Source organism: Balaenoptera physalus (assembly GCF_965194825.1).
Source record: "Balaenoptera physalus genome assembly, chromosome: 21".
In the NCBI taxonomy this organism is placed as follows: Eukaryota; Metazoa; Chordata; class Mammalia; order Artiodactyla; family Balaenopteridae; genus Balaenoptera; species Balaenoptera physalus.
Window position 1 is genome coordinate 14,004,875 of NC_138902.1, and position 17,800 is coordinate 14,022,674.

The window sequence follows — 17,800 nt, forward strand, 5'->3', positions numbered from 1 at the left end:
TGTCTTGCTGGCCTTCCCATTTCTAAAGCTTCCTTTTTACGGTTCTAACAGTAACTGTTAACAAGACACACTTAGGGTACATTTCAAAGTTTTCTTTCCCTTTCCTCAACAGATTATAATCTAACATTGTAAGAATAGGCACACAGTTGAAGAATTGTGCTTTTTATTTCCTTATCCAGGATCGAGTTCAATATTCTTTATTTTTTTTTGTTTGCAAATATTTTTTAAAAGATTATTAAGTCGGCAGTAACACGATTTAAGTAGAAAATTTCTTGTAAAAAATAGTTAATATACCTATTTTCCTCTTTCTCTTCCACCACAGTAAATAAACGTTGTGAGAAAACTGTAACATGGAGAAAGGAAGTTACCAGAAACTTCCGCAGAAAAGCAAATAATGCTTATTTGCCCCTTTATCCCTACTGAAGCATTTAAAAGACGTACACTTAGTCACCACAAACCAGCTGTGCGCAGACACTTAGGCTTTTGTCTGCTGTTTCTTCTCCCAGCCCCGAGTGCCCAGCCACTCAGGATGCCCAAGGATGAGCCCGCACAGCTGAAAGCGACTGCGAGGCCCTGGTCCTCACCCCCAGGGCCCGGGGGCCTAGCGCGCTGAACCCCTGAGTGCTGCTGCCCGCGAGCCTCAGGGCTGCCCAACGGTCTCTGACCTTGGCCGTGCTTCCAGCGCCCCGCCCAGCGATGTTCGTACTCCTTGCACTGCTTGCTGAGCTTGGAGGGCTGCACGCCCTCCAGGGTAAGACCGCGGAGCCTCGACTTTCTTCTCCCTCCTTTGGCTTCTGAGCAGGACTGGGATCTTCCTGGGGAGCAATTCCTGTAGCTCTGGGACCCCTACCGCCCCTTTCCCGGATTCCCTGCCGGTGCTTTCCTCCCACACCCCACCCCTACGCCACGCACCCCCGACCAGGGCAGGGGAAGGAAGATGTTAGACAAGGAGTCCACTCTCTGCATCAAGGGTCCAGTGTCTCAGCAGCCGAGGGTCTTTCTGGCTCACCCACTCTGTGGCCAGAGGACATACGAGGTTCGCCACTGCCCTGGATGTATTCCTCAGAGACCCGAGAGAAACAGGTCCCAACGCGGTTATGGAAACGAACAGGATGGTCCTATAGAACTGCAATGGCTAATTTCTGTTGACTTGTTTGTATCTTAGCCATTTTCAGTGTGCCATTGAAAATCTATTGAAATCTGTGGACCAAGAAGGAGGGTAGACACGTGTAGATAAATTGACTTGCAATTGTGGACCCCACCATGGACTCAAACTTAAGAACCCAAGCTTGACTCAGCACTGTTGCAAAAAATCCCATTTTCTTTCTACAGATTCTGAGGGAATGTTCCTGTATGTCACAGTTCCACAGAAGATGAGGTCGAATGAGAGTGAAGATTCAGAGAAGCAGGTGAATGATCAAGGATATTAGTTTTATAATTTAAAAGTTTAAGACGATTTTTCTTTACCTTTGTATTGAATCAGATCCTACTGATTTGTATTCACTTGCAAAGCAACATATTTTCATTGCTAACTCCTGTGCCCTTCTCTTCATCTCTCAGGCTCTTCTGACCTGTGTTTTCACAATTTTCAAGAAATAGTAAACACTTTTCAGGAATCATACTGATAGAAAAAAATCAATATTAAATAAGCATGACAATGAAATTTATGAAAAAAAGGTGTTAATGGCCACTGTTAAAGTGACAGAGAAAATGGTCTTGAGCAAGATTTAGACCTGCAAGTTTTGACCCAGAAGCATCAGACTTATTAGAAGTAATGGCCAAAGAAAAAAAAGAAAAGGAAAAATAAAAATGTCACATTTGCCTGATTATGATGAAAACATTGTCAGTAAATAAATATTAACTGGAAAAAGAAGTTGAAAAATGCGTACCTGCTATTAAAAGCTGATTAAATTGAAGACACTCCATCTGGAATATTTTCTTGATTAAAATACTTCAAATTGGCATAATTATAATGTTTTAGATTACAAACTAGACGTCACAATACAGGGGTTTAAATTTTCATGTGGTTAAAGTGGTGTGGTCAATATATAGAAACCCTGAGAAAATTTTTTCAGTTTGAAGGAACAATTTTTGAAATAAGAGTAAGTAAAAAATTAAGACTCCATTAACTCTATTTTGACATACAGTATTGGAACCTATCATGATTCTCTTCTACTACTGAATAACTGTAATAAAAATTAAATGTGAAATTGTACTTGAAAATCACAATAAAATAATTTCCTTTAGAGAAGTATTTTCATATACTACTCTCATTTAATTCTCACATTAACCTTTTGAAATATTACATATATTTTCTTATATATATGAGAAAGAGGATTACAAATGTTCAGTTAAGGGAGTCAAAGTTATAAGTTTAGGACATGGAATCCAAACTTTATGACTCTGATTCCATTATAAATAAACTACTTTCTGTTGAAAAACTGTTTGCATAAAAGTTTATTTTCTTTTTTTTCTGATTTACGTCTGTTTGTATGTATATTGTCATTGCATGATCACTTTAAACTTCAAGTTGTTTACTTCAGTTATCACAATGATGCAGGACATGAAGTGTTTTGAAATCTCTGTATATTTCACTACTGGTAATTGGTCTGTTCATATTTTCTATTTCTTCCTGGTTCAGTCTTGGGAGATTGTACCTTTCAAAGAATTTGTCTATTTCTTCTAGGTTGTCCATTTTGTTGGCTTATAGTTGTTTATAATACTCTCATGGTCCTTTGTATTTCTGTAGTGTCAGTGGCAACTTCTTTTTCATTTCTGATTTTATTGACTTGGGCCCTCTCCCTTTTTTTCTTGTTGAGTCTGTCTACATGTTGATCAGTTTTGCTTATCTTTTCAAAGAACAAGCTTTTAGTTTCATTGATCTTTCTATTGTTTTTTTTTTAAGCCTATATTTCATTTATTTCTGCTCTGATCTTTATGATTTATTTCCTTCTACTGACTTTGGGTTTCTGTTCTTCTTTTTCTAGTTGCTTTATGTATAAAGTTATGTTGTTATGGTCCATTCATCTACGTGTCTGTTTTTGTGTTGGTAAGATACTGTTTGATTACTACAGCCTTGTAATATTGTTTGAAATCACAAAGTGTGATGTCTCTGGCTTTGCTCTTCCTTTTCAAGATTGTTTAAGCTATTAAGGTTCTTTTGTGGTTCCATATACATTTTAGGATTGTCTTCTCTATTTCTGTGAAAAATGACATTGGGATTTTGATAGGGATTGCACTGAATCTGTAGATTACTTTAGGTAGTACGGAAAATTTTACAATTAATCCTTTCAGTCCATAAACACGAAATATATATTTATCTGCGTCTTCTCTAATTTTATTCATGATTGTTTTTTAGTTTTTAGTGTATACGTTTTTCATCTCCTTGGCTAAATTTGTTCTTAAATGTTTTGTCTTTTGATGTTATTGTAAATGTATTGTTTTCTTAATTTTCTTTCTGGTAGTTCATTGTTAGTATATAGAAACACAACTGATTTTTGTATTTTGATCTTGTGTCTTAAAACTTTACTGAATTCATTTATTAATTCTGATAGCTTTTTGATGCAGTCTTTAGGGTTTTCTATACATGAGATCATGTCATCTGCAGAGATAATGTTACTTCTTTCGCCTCTTTTGTTCTCTCTGCTCCAGGAGGGCTCCCATAACTAGGTGATTTCGTAGCCAGTTCCTCTAGTGGCAGCTGTGTAAGGTGGGGCACTAGATGTGTGGACAAATTTCATTGAGGGAGAAGCTGGAGAATTAGCTTTATAGTTGGGATGAGTCAGAGCGGGAAAGCACAGGGAATTTCCTCACATCTGTTCAAGTCCCCAGATGACTACTATTTATGTACCCTGTCAGCTCCCTGGTGCAAGCTATTTAGAAGCTCAACCCTCAAACAGCAGCTGAGGAAGTATGCGCTCAAACCCTTAACACAGAGAAGCTGGGACCCTTGTGTCTTTTCCTGTTCCCTCTGCCCTAAGCCCAGGGAGATAGTCCTTGGAAGTGTTTGCACTTCTCTATAAAAATCTTCTCTTAAGATGAATCTGGGCAATCTGTGAATGCTGAGCCCCATCAGGTCTCAGAGCTAGGTGGTATGGGATCCAAACCTTCAGGTGGCAGCATTAAAAGTTGAGGTTCTATAGCCAATATGTTATAATAAGTAGAAATGGAGTATAGCCTTTAAAAATTGTGAATCACTGTATTGTACACCTGTAACATATAATATTGTACATCAGTAGACTTCAGTTAAAAAAAAAGGTTGAGATTCTAGTTGTGTAGACAAGGTCCTCTCAGGAAGAAACTGGAGGCTTGGTTTTATTGTTGGATTGAGGCTGGGGGAGTAGTCAAGCGAAGTGCCCATCGGCCCTTTCAGGCTCCTGGGAGGATGCCTGTCAGTACCCACCTGTAGTCTGATTAGAAGCTGGACCCTCAGGCGCAACTGGAGAAGTGTGCAGTCAAACTCCTTCCAGGGAGAAAGTAGGAGCTGGGTGCTTTTGCCTGCTCCCCCTATGATGCACCCCGGGGTGGGGAAACTATGGGAAGTGCTCATGCACACATTTAAAAACTGCTTCTTTGTTTAATGGGGGTCTGAGGAATCAGGGATGGCAAGTCCCAGTGGCTCTCTGAACTAAGTTATTTGGAAGCCAGTCCCTTGGGTGGCAGCCTTAAAAGTTGTGCTGCTGGATGCCTGGTCCAAACCTTTTGGTTCTGAGGGGCATACTGAGAGTTGGGGGTTCCCTCCTGATTGTAAGCACTTTGCCAGGGGTGGGTTTTATGGTGAGTGTGTGTATCGGCCTTTCCTACCCATTTTCACAGTGGGTACTTTCTCAGTCACCCAGTGTTGAGGAGTCACTCTGCTACTTTCTGGATTTCTCTCACAGGGCATCAATCCATGTGAGGCTTATGTTTGGTGTATCTGTGGGAGGATGGTAAGGCAGGAACCTCTTATCCTGCCATCAGACTGATTTCATATCCCTGTGTATAGTTGTTTTTGATTGGATTAACCTTGCTAATTTTATTTGGTTGATTGCTTGATTTTGTGGTTTTCCTTTAAAATGTGCTATACTTTGTTTTGGCAGGCAATTAAGTTACTTATGAATCAGATGGACAATTTCATGCTGCCTTGTAATGTCTTTAGGATGAATGTTTAGAGTGGCCCTTACTCCAAGATTAGTTTCTCCTTAACACTAAAATTTGACCCTTCTGTGATCTCTGGTGGATGGCATGAGTGTTCAGTGATATTTTTCTCCTCTGGTTGATCAGACCTTGAATATCTCCCAGCACTATGTGAGCTGTGGGTTTTATTCCTCAGCTCCCCAGTTGTTCTTTGCCCATGGTGTTGGACAGACCCTAATTTAACCAAGTGATTCCTACCATCTGGTGTTCATGCCATTGAATAAGCTCCACCTATTGTTACGGACCAGGGTTCCTGGCCTTCCCCAAGCAATAGAAATTGATCAGAGGCCAGACAAGAAATTCAGGCAAGGCTTTACTGGGGCCCCTGCTGCAGCAAAGGGGAGGGAGAACAAACAGCAAGTCCCCTTTCTTGCTTACTCCCGGAGGTGGGGCAAGCTTGTTCCTTATATGAGGTGAGGGTAGGGGTGTGTCCAGGGGTCAGGCCAGAGGGGTGGCTTAGGTGTTTTGCCCACCCCTTAGGTGGTGGTGTGTGCAGGGTGCATGCTCAGTACCGCCCTTTTGCTCCCAACACCCTGTTTTTGCTCCAGGCTCTTCAAAAGTGGCAGCTGGAATTTGCCCCAACTAAGGCATACACGTAGTTATTTTTTTTTTAACATCTTCATTGGAGTATAATTGCTTTACAGTGGTGTGTTAGCTTCTGCTGTATAACAAAGTGAATCAGCTATATGTATACATATATCCCCATATCTCTTCCCTCTTGCGTCTCCCTCCCACCCTCCCTATCCCACCCCTCTAGGTGGTCACAAAGCACTGAGCTGATCTCCCCGTGCTATGCGGCTGCTTCCCACTACCTATCTATTTTACATTCGGTAGTGTACATATGTCCATGCCACTCTCTCACTTCGTCCCAGCTTACTCTTCCCCCTCCCCGTGTCCTCAAGTCCATTCTCTACATCTGGCATGCAGTTATTTTTAGTCCCATACAGTTTCTTTGTATTTTGTTGCTCCAGGAGAGGTATATCCCGGATACAGGATATGCAGGTGTATCCTTTGCACTGCAGCAAAGGGTTCCAGGTCCCAGCCTGTCTCACTAACTATTAGTGTGGGAAAGACCTGTGACTTCCTTCCAACCCATAGGATATGGCCAAGTGGATGGACGTACCTCTGTTGATCACATTGTGTTAAATGGCAAAGGTTGGATTTCAAGCCTACGTTGTTCTATTACATAAAATTCAATTTAGCTAGACACTTTCTCACCCTCCTGATGATCTTATAAAAGCAACCTGCTGTACTGTGTACCGTGTACACTTCCTGTTCCTGGCTGCCATCACGTCAAGGTAATGAGGACCATTGTGACTTAGCCCCTGTAGCGTCAGAGCTCGTAGCGCTGGAGCTGCAGCGTTCCTCGCCAGCTTCATTCTCGCAGGTCTGTTTTCCTCCCAGTTTATGTGTGAAGCAGTGCAAAGTGGCTCTAGTGTTGTTAGTATGTATATACGTATTTATAAACTTGCTATTGTTTCATTATATTCGGTGTAGAATATAAGCCTATAGCCATGCCTCATTCATTTTGGCTAAGGATGATATATGTTTTTTCTAAATATAAACAATTAAAATCTAGTATTAGTAAATGGTACAATTATATTTTTTTCAAAATATCGTTTTCATTTATTCTTTTCAAAAGCCATCCCTGCAGTAAATTTAGCACCCGCATCCTGTATTTATTAGAAAAATTTAAAATTTTTACTATTTAGAACAAGAAATTCTGAAGAATATATTCTTTTTTAAAATGGATAGGGTGAGTCTTTTTCGACTTGAGTGAAAAATACTCTTTTACTTTATATATTTCTGATTTACTAAATCGTCTTTATTTGCTTTATTTTAGGTGACTTATATCATTACAATTGATAAAAAACCGTACACTCTGCATCTCAGAAAACAGTAAGATATGATTTTCCCTTAAAGCTGAGAATTTACTTTTTTAAAAATGTTTCTGTACACTATTTAAATTCAAGAATGCAGTGAAATGTAGGCTGTTTAATTAGTCAATTTTTCAGTTTAGGATTCATTAGGTCTTGAATATTAAGTCTGTGAGAACTTTGCATTTGTATATTCCAGCTTGTTATTTTCAAATTAAGAAATAAGTTACGTATAAATAAGAGTATAAAGCCATTGAACCCAAGAACTGCAAGTTGTGTATCAAGTATATCCGATGTGAAATCAAACATGTGTATATATCATGTGGTTATTGGTGGAAAATTGAACTAGTGGCATACTTTGTATGGAGGTATTAATTATATATGTATTTATTTTTAACAACTTTATTTGGTAAATTATATATATATATATAAAATCATAAAACTCTCGAATGTATAATTCAATGATTTTAATATAGTATTACAATTATCAACCATAAATCAGTTTTAGAACATTTCATTCCCCACTTAAGACCCATTAATCCCTGTCATCAGCCACTACTCCAGGCAACAAGCAATCTATTTCCTGTCTCTTAATTTGTGTTTTCTCAACATTTTATATAAATGGACTCAAACAGCCTCTTCTCTGCCTACATCTTTGAAAATATATATTTATCACAACTGCATTTTGTCTGCCTGCATCTCTGTAGTTGAACAAGCCTGGAGAAAATTGTCCTCACTTAATTCACGACTATTCTCTTGTAATTCATGATCGTTAAACTCATGTCGGTCTTTAATGTCGCTACCATTCCATGAAAAGTGTTTTTTGATAAGATCATCCAAGATCCTCATGTTTCTAAATGCCAGTTATTTTTTACTCTTCATTTTTCTTGACCAATCGGCAGCATTTTGTACAACCGAGCAGTGTCTCCTCCATATAATAGTTTCTTCATTTGGCTTCCAGGATACCGCAGACTCTTGTGTTTAACTCTTACCACTGTGCTCACTCTTTCTCAGATTTTGTTTTGTTTCTTTGTTTGTTTTCTAGATTCCTCCTCATCTCTTCAGTCTTAGAGTACTCCATGGTGCTATTCTTAAATCTTGTTTGTTTGCTTGTTTTTTCCCCTAGCTATACTCAATCACCCAGTTATTTCATCTACTCCTATGGATTTAATACCATTTATGTATTGATTACTCCCAAACTTGTATCTCTACTTTATTCCTCTCCAATGAACACCATATTCATTTATTTGACTACTTATTTGATAACCAAGAGGTTATGAGAATTCTCATATTTAATGTGTCTAAAATGTACTTCTGATCCTTTTCCAAAATTTGTCTTTCCCACAATTATCTCAGTAAATGGCACCTCTACTCTTCCAGTTTCTCAGAACAAAAATGTTAGGGTCATTCTTGACATCTTTTTTTTTTCTTTTGTTTTCCCCCCACATCCAATGGATTATTAAATCCCATGCGATCTGCCTTCAAAATGCATCCAGAATGGCACCTCCACCGCTGCTGCAATCCTAGCTCAAGCCACCGTCATGTCTTGCCTGGATGACTGTAATAACCTAGCTGATCTCTCTGTTTCTGCTTATTTGTCCTACAGATGGTTCTCAACACAGCATTCAGACTGATTCTATTAAAATGCTGGCCTGACCCGTCCTCATCTGCTCAGACTCTTCCAGTGGCTTCTCATCTCCGTGACATCATCTCTTACTGTGGGCTCTTGTCTTCACTCCACGCTTCACCGCAGGCACTGCCCCCAGATATTCTTTGTAAACACAAAACATATCTCTGCCTCAGTGTCTTGGCATTTTCTCCTTGCTTTGTCCGGAATAACATTTCTGTGCAAATCCAAGTGGCTTGTTTTCAGGTCTTTACTAATCAGTTCAGTGAGCCTTTCCATGCCATCCCGTCTACATTTGCAACCAACCTCCTGCCACCCTGGGCCTTATTTATCATCACCTAACGTACTAGCCTATGTGTCTCTCACTGCCGTGAAGACCCGTGGTTTTCTCTTTTGTTTACTGCTGTATCCTGGTGCCTCGAAGAGGATCTGTCAGATCATTGGCACTCAGTAAATCTTGTTGAATGGAGACATAGGCAGGCACACACGTGAATATCTGATATGGAGGATTCAAAGTCTATTCCAGTGTTAAGAAATCCTAAACTCTCTGAGACACTAGTTCTATGAATTTACACTGTTATGGCATGCTCAAATTACTCTAGTTAAGGAATATTATTATATGAATCATATATTTCACTGTTATTTTTATTATTTTAATGTTTATGTTCATAATAAATTCATGATTCAACCATTTTTTTATTTTTGTTTTTCTTAGCTCATTCATATCCCAGAACTTTTTGGTTTATACATATAACAAAATTGGATCTTTGCATTCTGAGTCTTCATATTTTAAGGTAAGACCCAGGTGTCTTAGACATTTATTATCACACGTTTCCTTATTGAAGTGGACATATTATTACCATTACCATTGGGATATGTTTGTTCCATGTTGGCAGTTTCATACAATTTTATTCCACATTCCATGTATGATAGAGATGAAATCCAGACCTAGAGAACACTCATGGGCACCTAGGTGGTACAAAGTAAAGAGAGTTGTCAAATACTTATTTTCCTTGAAAATCAATTTTAATAAATCTGTATGATACACAATCTTATTATTTTCAACTGTTTTAATGTTTTGAATATTTATAATGTTTGCCAATACACTTTTATGCATAAATAATTTATTTATTTGCCACTCTGTACTGTTTTTCAGATGCATTGCCATTACCAAGGATACGTTGCAGATTTTCCAAATTCAGTCGTGACACTCAGCATCTGTTCTGGACTTAGGTAATAGCATTTTAGAGGCTACTTATACATGAACACTTAGGATATACTTTATTTATTTATTTATTTATTTTAATTTTATTTATTTATGGCTGTGTTGGGTCTTCGTTTCTGTGCAAGGGCTTTCTCCAGTTGTGGCAAGAGGGGGCCACTCTTCATCGTGGTGCGCGGGCCTCTCACTATCGCGGCCTCTCTTGTTGCGGAGCACAGGCTCCAGACGCACAGGCTCAGCAGTTGTGGCTCACGGGCCTAGTCGCTCCGCGGCATGTGGGATCTTCCCAGACCAGGGCTCGAACCCGTGTCTCCTGCATTGGCAGGCAGATTCTCAACCACTGTGCCACCAGGGAAGCCCCAGGATATACTTTAAAATGAAACTTAGTGGCTGCAAAACACAAATCTGGGATATTTAAGGAGAATTCAAATCTGAACGTTTTCCTCATGATGGACTTACATTTATTAATAATATTAATATTAGTAAATGGACCTTAGTCGTGCCAATTGAAATGAAATCACTGAAGGGAATCCTGACTGGAGATATTTTCAAGATATTGAGCAGAAAGAGGTAGATGCAGTAAAACAAAACAAACACCTCCCCCCACCCAGATCCTTTAGAACATCTCCCTAGATGTTATTGTTGTATTATCTATCAGTTATCTGGAACAGTTATGGAAAATGACATTAATTAGTTACTTAGCTAAGCACATATTGTATGCTCTCAGTTTAGGTGTACTTGGTATCAGACGTAAAATGACTAATTGAGAAGGTACCTCAGAGGTAAAAGGGCAGGGATAAGTGATTTTCGTCATTGATAGTGGCAGGAAGAAGGTGGTGAGTTTATGAGATGAAGACAGGTCCAGAGCAGAGCAAAAAACTCTTCCTAACTTCCTTTTGCTTGCCTGATTTCCAGAATTTACTCATATCAACTCAGAAAACTGATATTCTCTGAATGTGGTTTTCTTGCATATTAATCTTTTTAGATCTCTACTCTATATATCCATTTTCCCTTATTCTAACCTCTGTAAGAATAGGAACTTTTTATTCTTGGAATTCTCAACAAATGTCTTGGTTCCCAGCAAATACTTGGCCTTAATTAATACATCTTGAATGAATGTGACTCCTATACAGAAAAAACAAAATACTTTTCAGTATACTTTGTTTTTTAATACATGAGAAAAACTGACGCAGATGTTGTTACTCAGTTACTAATGGTAGCTGAGAAAAGGCAGGGAAAGAGAGTGGGTTTAATACATGTACCTCACTATGGTTTCTCATTTCTTACAACACTTTGGATTATAGGTCTGATGGGATCATATACAGGATTTTTATATCACTGCTTTCTAAATATTCAGGGGATTTCTTCAGTTTGAAAATATCAGCTATGGAATTGAGCCATTGGAATCTTCAGCAAGATTCGAGCACATAATTTATCAAGTGAAAAATGACAATCCAGATATGCCAATGTTAGCAGAAAATTACAGCAATATTTGGCAGAAAGACCAGCCCTATAAAATCCATTTAAACTCACAGGTAACTGAGACAATTCGGATGTTATGATGCACTATAAAATTACTTCTGTAGAATTGTGTTAATCATGAAAAGGAACTACTTAGCTGTTGAGAAGTAATATAAAATTTGGTATCTTTTTTCTACAGCAGTAAATGAAACATCCATATTCCATCTAAAATACATGGAAATATGCAATAATGTGTGTCAAGCTTGTTGTATGATGTATTATGTAATATTTCTTGTTTTCCATTTTTATTCCAACAAAAATGCATGTTACTGAATAAAATTTAGAAATATAGGAAGAATAGTTACAACTACCCTGGTAAAATTACTTTTCATATTTTGACATATAGCTTTATATACTACTGGGACATATCTTTCTAGAATACTTAATCATTTGTATATTAGTAAACTCTCGTAATTTACTTGTAGGCTGAATATAGAGTTCTTTCTTTCATCACTTTGAATATTTCAGTTCACCATCTTTTGGACTCCATGGTCTCTGATGAAGAATCAAATATTATTCATCTTATTGAGGATTTCTTGTACATGATGAGTCCCTTCTTTCAAGAGCCTCTGTCTTTGCCTTATGACAGTTTTCTTATGATGTGCCTTTGAGTGGATTCCCTTTGAGTTTATCCTACTTGAAGTTCATTAAGCTTCTTGGTTGTTTAAATTAATGTTTTTTCATCAAATTTGGGAACTTTTTGGCCATTAGTTCTTTGAAGATCCTTTCTGCCCTTTTATCTATCCCCTCACTTTCTGTTACTCCCATTATATGCATGTTGGTGTGCTTGAAAGTGCCCCACAGGAACAGAACAGGTTCTGTTCATTTTTCTCCATTCTTTTTTCCTCCTCTTCCTCTGACTGTATAATCTCATCTGACTTTAAACAGGTACAACAAGGGAAATCTTTGTGGTGACAAAATAGTTTTGTATCTTGATCGCAGTGCTGGTTATATAAACATACACATGACAATATGATGTAGAGATATACACATACACACTGTACCAGGTCAATATCCTGGTTTTGAAAACATACTATAGTTTTGTAACATGTAACCACTGGGGGAAACTGAGTGAATGATACATGAGATATAGTGATCTTTTTTGGCAATATTCTATGATTCAATACTTATTTTTAAAACATGAACACAAAGTTTTACAAAAGGAAATAAAGATAACCTATTAAAAATGAATGAATTTTGAAGTTCGTTTTATTGAAAGTGACACCTGACATTATGGTGAATAGTATTATAAGTTCGTTTTAAAACATAGGTATCAAAGTTACCTTTTTTGTTTATTATTTTGAAAATAAGAATATAAATTTGGAAAGGCAAATAGGATAAAAACAATGCTGTTATTAAACTATGAAACCTACTGTGCAGAAACATACTCGAAATTGGTTATGGTGCACACATAATTTATAATTATACTCAGTCAAGCTGCAATGCAGAAGACATGGTTGTCAACATTGACTTATATTTTATACAGGCACAGTAAGGGTAACCAAAATACAGAATACTTTTAAAGTTAATGTTGAACACAAAGGAAAAAAATCAGCATCTCAGTATATACATATGTAAGATGCAGGTGTAGTTTGCTTCCCTATGGAAATATAAACCTAGGCTCTACCGTCAAGTCCAGTTTGTTTGTTTGCCTGTTTATTTATAGTAAGCTATTTTATGACAGACCCAATCTTTGTATCCTCCTTACTCTTCGATTTAGTTACCAATACACTTGGGTCAAGGAAGAAATTTTGGTTTCTTTAAAATATCTGTGTGTGAAATGGTATCTCAATGTGTTAGAAATATAGCTCATGTAGAAATTACCATTAGAGTACTAAATGACGATGTAGTAAATTGTTGATTCATAGCTGACTGACTTGGCACAATCAAGGATTATTACCTCATATCAAGTGGGACACACAGCCTATGCTATGGAGCTACAGAGCTATTCACTTTCTCTTATGCAGTATTAATAGTGAGTACCTAGACTCCCACCTTATGCTATCAGGCTCCCTGGGATTCCTTTAAACCTGGAATCTGTTTTCAAGTAAAATTTCTGATTTACAATTAATTTATATTGTTAAGTCCTCTTGAGGGTTTTATATACATCCTTTTTGCTTCCTTTACATGTCACTCTCTGTGCTTAACAAATTCAAAACATGTTAACGTTTGATAAATTCTCTTTTCAGGAAAAAACTCTTTCAGAACTATTACCCCAGTATCTACAAATGCACATTATAGTGGAAAAAGCTTTGGTAAGTCAAACTCTCCCCTCCTTCCCTCACTCTCTCTTTTCTTTCTTTCTTTCTTTTTTCTTTCTTTCTTAAATCTTAAAGTTTTATTACTATCACCTAGAGAACATCAGCTGAAATGTTAAAACTTTTCTGAGTATTAAATTTATGAAACCAATTTATAGAAATGTTTAATATTGTTAGCTGTCTTACAGGTTTCTAAATTAATATTTCTAATGATCATGGAAAGGTAGCTACACTTTTTGCTAAATGTTGATAGAAAAATTAAACACGGAATTGCCGATTTGGGGTAATTTACCTTTGAGACTTCAGACATTTTTATTTATTTAATTTATTTATTTAAATTTTTTAAAAGAGATTTCCCTTTTTATTTTTTTAATTAATTAATTTATTTATTTATTTATTAATGGCTGCATTGGGTCTTCATTGCTGTGGGTGGGCTTCTCATTGTGGTGGCTTCTCTTGTTGTGGAGCACAGGCTCTAGGCACGCGGGCTTCAGTAGCTGTGGCTCAAAGCCTCTAGAGCTCAGGTTCAGTAGTTGTGGTGCACAGCCTTAGTTGCTCTGTGGCATGTGGGATCTTCCCGGACCAGGGCTCGAACCCGTGTCCCTTGCATTGGCAGGTGGATTCTTAACCACTGAGCCACCAGGGAAGCCCTATTTTATTTATTTATTTATTTATTTTTTATTGAAGTATAGTTGATTTACAGTGTTGGGCCAATCTCTGCTGTAGAGCAAAGTCACTCAGTTATACACATATAGACATTCTTTTTTTTCATATTCTTTTCCATTCTGGTTTATCACAGCATATTGAATATAGTTCCCTTTGCTATATAGAACCTTGTTGTTTATCTCTCTTCTTTCTTTAAACATAATGAAAAATTTCCTGAACTTCAAAGACATAATGGAATTTTCTAATTATTTTCAAATATAAATATTTAATTCTAAGTGTGACTTAGATACGATTAGGACCCCAAACTAGCCTAGGATGCCCAGTGTTGTCTGCCTGCATCCTCATCCCCAGATTAGGCCAGGGTCTCTTTGGTCTCACCTCCTAACTGCCTTGCCCTCTCTTTAACCAGCTGTAGCCTCTCTGGTCACAGTGTTTTCTTTGAACGTATCAGATCTTTACCGTCTGACCAATTCAGTTAATATTTTTCCAACTTTTTTGAGGCATAATTGATAAATATGATTGTATATAATTAAATTGTACAGTGTGAAGATTTGATGTACATGTACATTGTGGATTGATTACCAAGATCAAGATAATTAGCACATTCATCACCTCACATAGTTAACTCTTTTTTCCATGTGTGTGTGTGTGTGTGTGTGTGTGTGTGTGTGTGTGTGTGGTGAGAACACTAAAGATCTGCTCTCAACTTTCAAGTATACAATACCATATTATTAACTCTAGGCACTGTGCTTCACATTAGACCCTCAGAACTTATTCTTATAACTGAAAGTTCATACCCTTTGACCTACATTTCTCCATTTCCCCCTCTGGAAACCAAAATTCTCTTCTCTGTTTCTATGAAATTGGACTTTTTTTTTTAGATTCTACATATAAGTGATACCATACAGTTTTTGTCTTTCTCTGGCTGGCTTATTTCACTTAGCATAACGCCCTCCAGGTTTATCATGCGGTGGCAAATGGGAGAATGTCCTTCTTTTTAATGACTGAGTAATATTCCATTGCACATATATACCACTTTTTCTTTGTTCATTCATCTGTTGATGGCACTTAGGTTGTTTTCATATCTAGGCTATTGTGAATAATGTTTCAACTGTGAATAATGTTTCAATAAATGTGGGAATGCAGATATCTCTATGAGATACTGATTTCATTTCCTTAGGATGTATACTGAGGATTGGGATTGTCAGGTCATATGGTAGTTCCTTTTTTAATTCTTTAAGGAACCGTTATATTGTTTTCCATAGTGGCTGTACCAATTTACATTCCCACCAAAAGTGCATAAGCGTTCCCTTTCTCAACATCCTCACCAGCATTTGTTAGCTCTTGTTTTTTCAATGATAGCCATTCTGACAGGTGTGAGGTGATATCTCACTGTGGATTCGATTTGCCTTTCCCTGAGGATTAGTAATGTTGAATACCTTTTTGTGTACCTGTTGGCCACTTGTGTGTCTTCTTTGGAAGAATGTCCATTTGGAAGACATAATATCTTTTGAGTATCTACCTAAGAGTGAAATTGTTATATCATCAGGTTAGTGTATATTACTTTTAGAGGACATTGATAGTTTTCAAAAATGACTATAACAATTTGTTCTTCCATATTCTCACAAGTAATTGGTATTGATAGTCCTTTTTAAATTGTTGCCATTCTGGTGTATGAATACTGAGATCATATTGTGGTTTTTATTAGCATTTACTTGATGACTGAAATGCAACACAGCAAATAGGGGCAGTGTTTTATAACTTTGAATGGAATATAATCTATGAAAATATTGAATCACTATACTGTAGACCTGAAACTAATATAAGATTGTAAATCGACTATACTTTAGTTTTAAAAAATGTATTTATGAGTTTCAGAGGAAAAATTCTTTCCTTTCTTTTTTCCTTTACCCTATTTCATCTTGTTCTTTATCAAACCTTTTTGAATCAGTCATTCCACATAATCTTCACTTTACATCATTACAATTTCTGTCTTTTTTCCTAAAGATTTATTTGAGCATTTTGATTATTTTTTAATGCTTACGTATTTGCTTCTTCTTTAATTACTAAGCATACAATGGGAAATACTGTGGTTGATTCCTTCTGTGTTATAGAAAATGTCTACCTCAAGAAATCCCTTTATAGTACAGAGGGATCTGTGAAGTTATTTTAGTACTTCTTGAGGATTTCAGTTGTTTCTGCTGGACAATGTCTTTAAAATATATAACAAGTGAGAATCTATGTTGAATGCCCAAGTATGATTTTTTTCTTTTTGTTGTTTGTTTTCATTTATTGTAAATATTATCATCTTTATGTTAGTATGCTTTAAATTGTCTGACAAATCCTATGGTTTTCCTGCCTGGTATCACCAAGATATATTTGCCATACAAAAAAAATTGCTGTCACTCACATTTTTTAAAAGAATCATAAAAATTTCTTTTTCAGCATGATTATATGGGATCAGAAACGATGGCTGTAATGCAGAAAATTATTCAGCTTATTGGCCTTGTCAACACAGTAAGTTTTAACTTTTTTACATTTACAATTTTGTAAAGTCATTGAAAACCTTTCCATTATATCATGACAAATTAATGACTTAAAGCCCTTTATTTGGTTTAATATCCAAAGTAATCAAGTAAACTTTTTATTTTTTTGTACTGTTTTGATGTAATGATTTATGTTATTTGAATAAATATACTGTAAATCTTATTTTTAGATGTTTAGTCAGTTCAAATTGACTGTGATACTATCCTCCTTGGAATTGTGGTCAGATAAAAACCAAATTTCTACTAATGGGGATGCTGATGATTTATTACAAAGATTTTTGACATGGAAACAGGACTACCTTATCCTACGGCCCCATGACGTAACATTCTTACTCATGTAAGCACAATGTTCTACATTAATAAAGAGATATACATAAATAATTCCATTAATTTTATAATTTAATGCCTTTATTGTGTTCTTCAGCTTTCTGTAGGCCCCTTGGAAAATGTTAAAGAAAACATAGCTGTTGCCACTGAAGTGATAGTGTGGTTGGAAATATAATAAAAATAAAACAACCTGAATCACTTCTATGACAAAATATTTTGGAGTATAATTTATGCAAAAAAGTCTGTCTTTCATGAACTTTTATGATATCAACTATACTATGAATACATACAAGCCTCAGCTTACTAATGATGTAAAATTGACACTATTCTGTTAACATTACCTTGTTATGTGAATACATTTCATGTCTACTGTTTGATAAAGAAAGATTTGAGTGTTTTGGTTACATTTAATTTTTAAAACTGCTTATCTTTAGAACAGGCAAGATTTCTTCTCTACAGATTAAAAATCCCTTTCGTTTTAACTTTTAGTGACCAAAACAGTGAATGCTGAATAAGGGAAACTAAGGAGAATTTGAGATAAATAAAACTGTATCAAGTCAAGGAGTTAGTTTAGGAAAGAA

General features: G+C 36.5%; 1 protein-coding gene across 3 annotated transcripts in view; it reads left to right on the forward strand.

Moving 5' to 3' along the window:
• The first annotated feature begins 510 nt into the window (after window positions 1–510).
• Window positions 511–17,800, forward strand: part of LOC309651461 (disintegrin and metalloproteinase domain-containing protein 18-like) — an 83,052-nt gene continuing 65,762 nt past the window's right edge. For 2 of the 3 annotated variants that reach the window (XM_082444202.1, XM_082444203.1), the window contains exons 1-5: window positions 7,594–9,912; window positions 11,259–11,436; window positions 13,612–13,677; window positions 16,792–16,863; window positions 17,063–17,229. In XM_082444202.1, the coding sequence (XP_082300328.1) occupies window positions 9,836–9,912; window positions 11,259–11,436; window positions 13,612–13,677; window positions 16,792–16,863; window positions 17,063–17,229 (560 nt within the window). In that variant the 5' untranslated portion in view covers window positions 7,594–9,835. Of the gene's footprint in view, window positions 752–1,332; window positions 1,410–7,018; window positions 7,075–7,593; window positions 9,913–11,258; window positions 11,437–13,611; window positions 13,678–16,791; window positions 16,864–17,062; window positions 17,230–17,800 lie in introns of those variants that run through there. The other variant, XM_082444204.1, reaches the window with a different exon arrangement.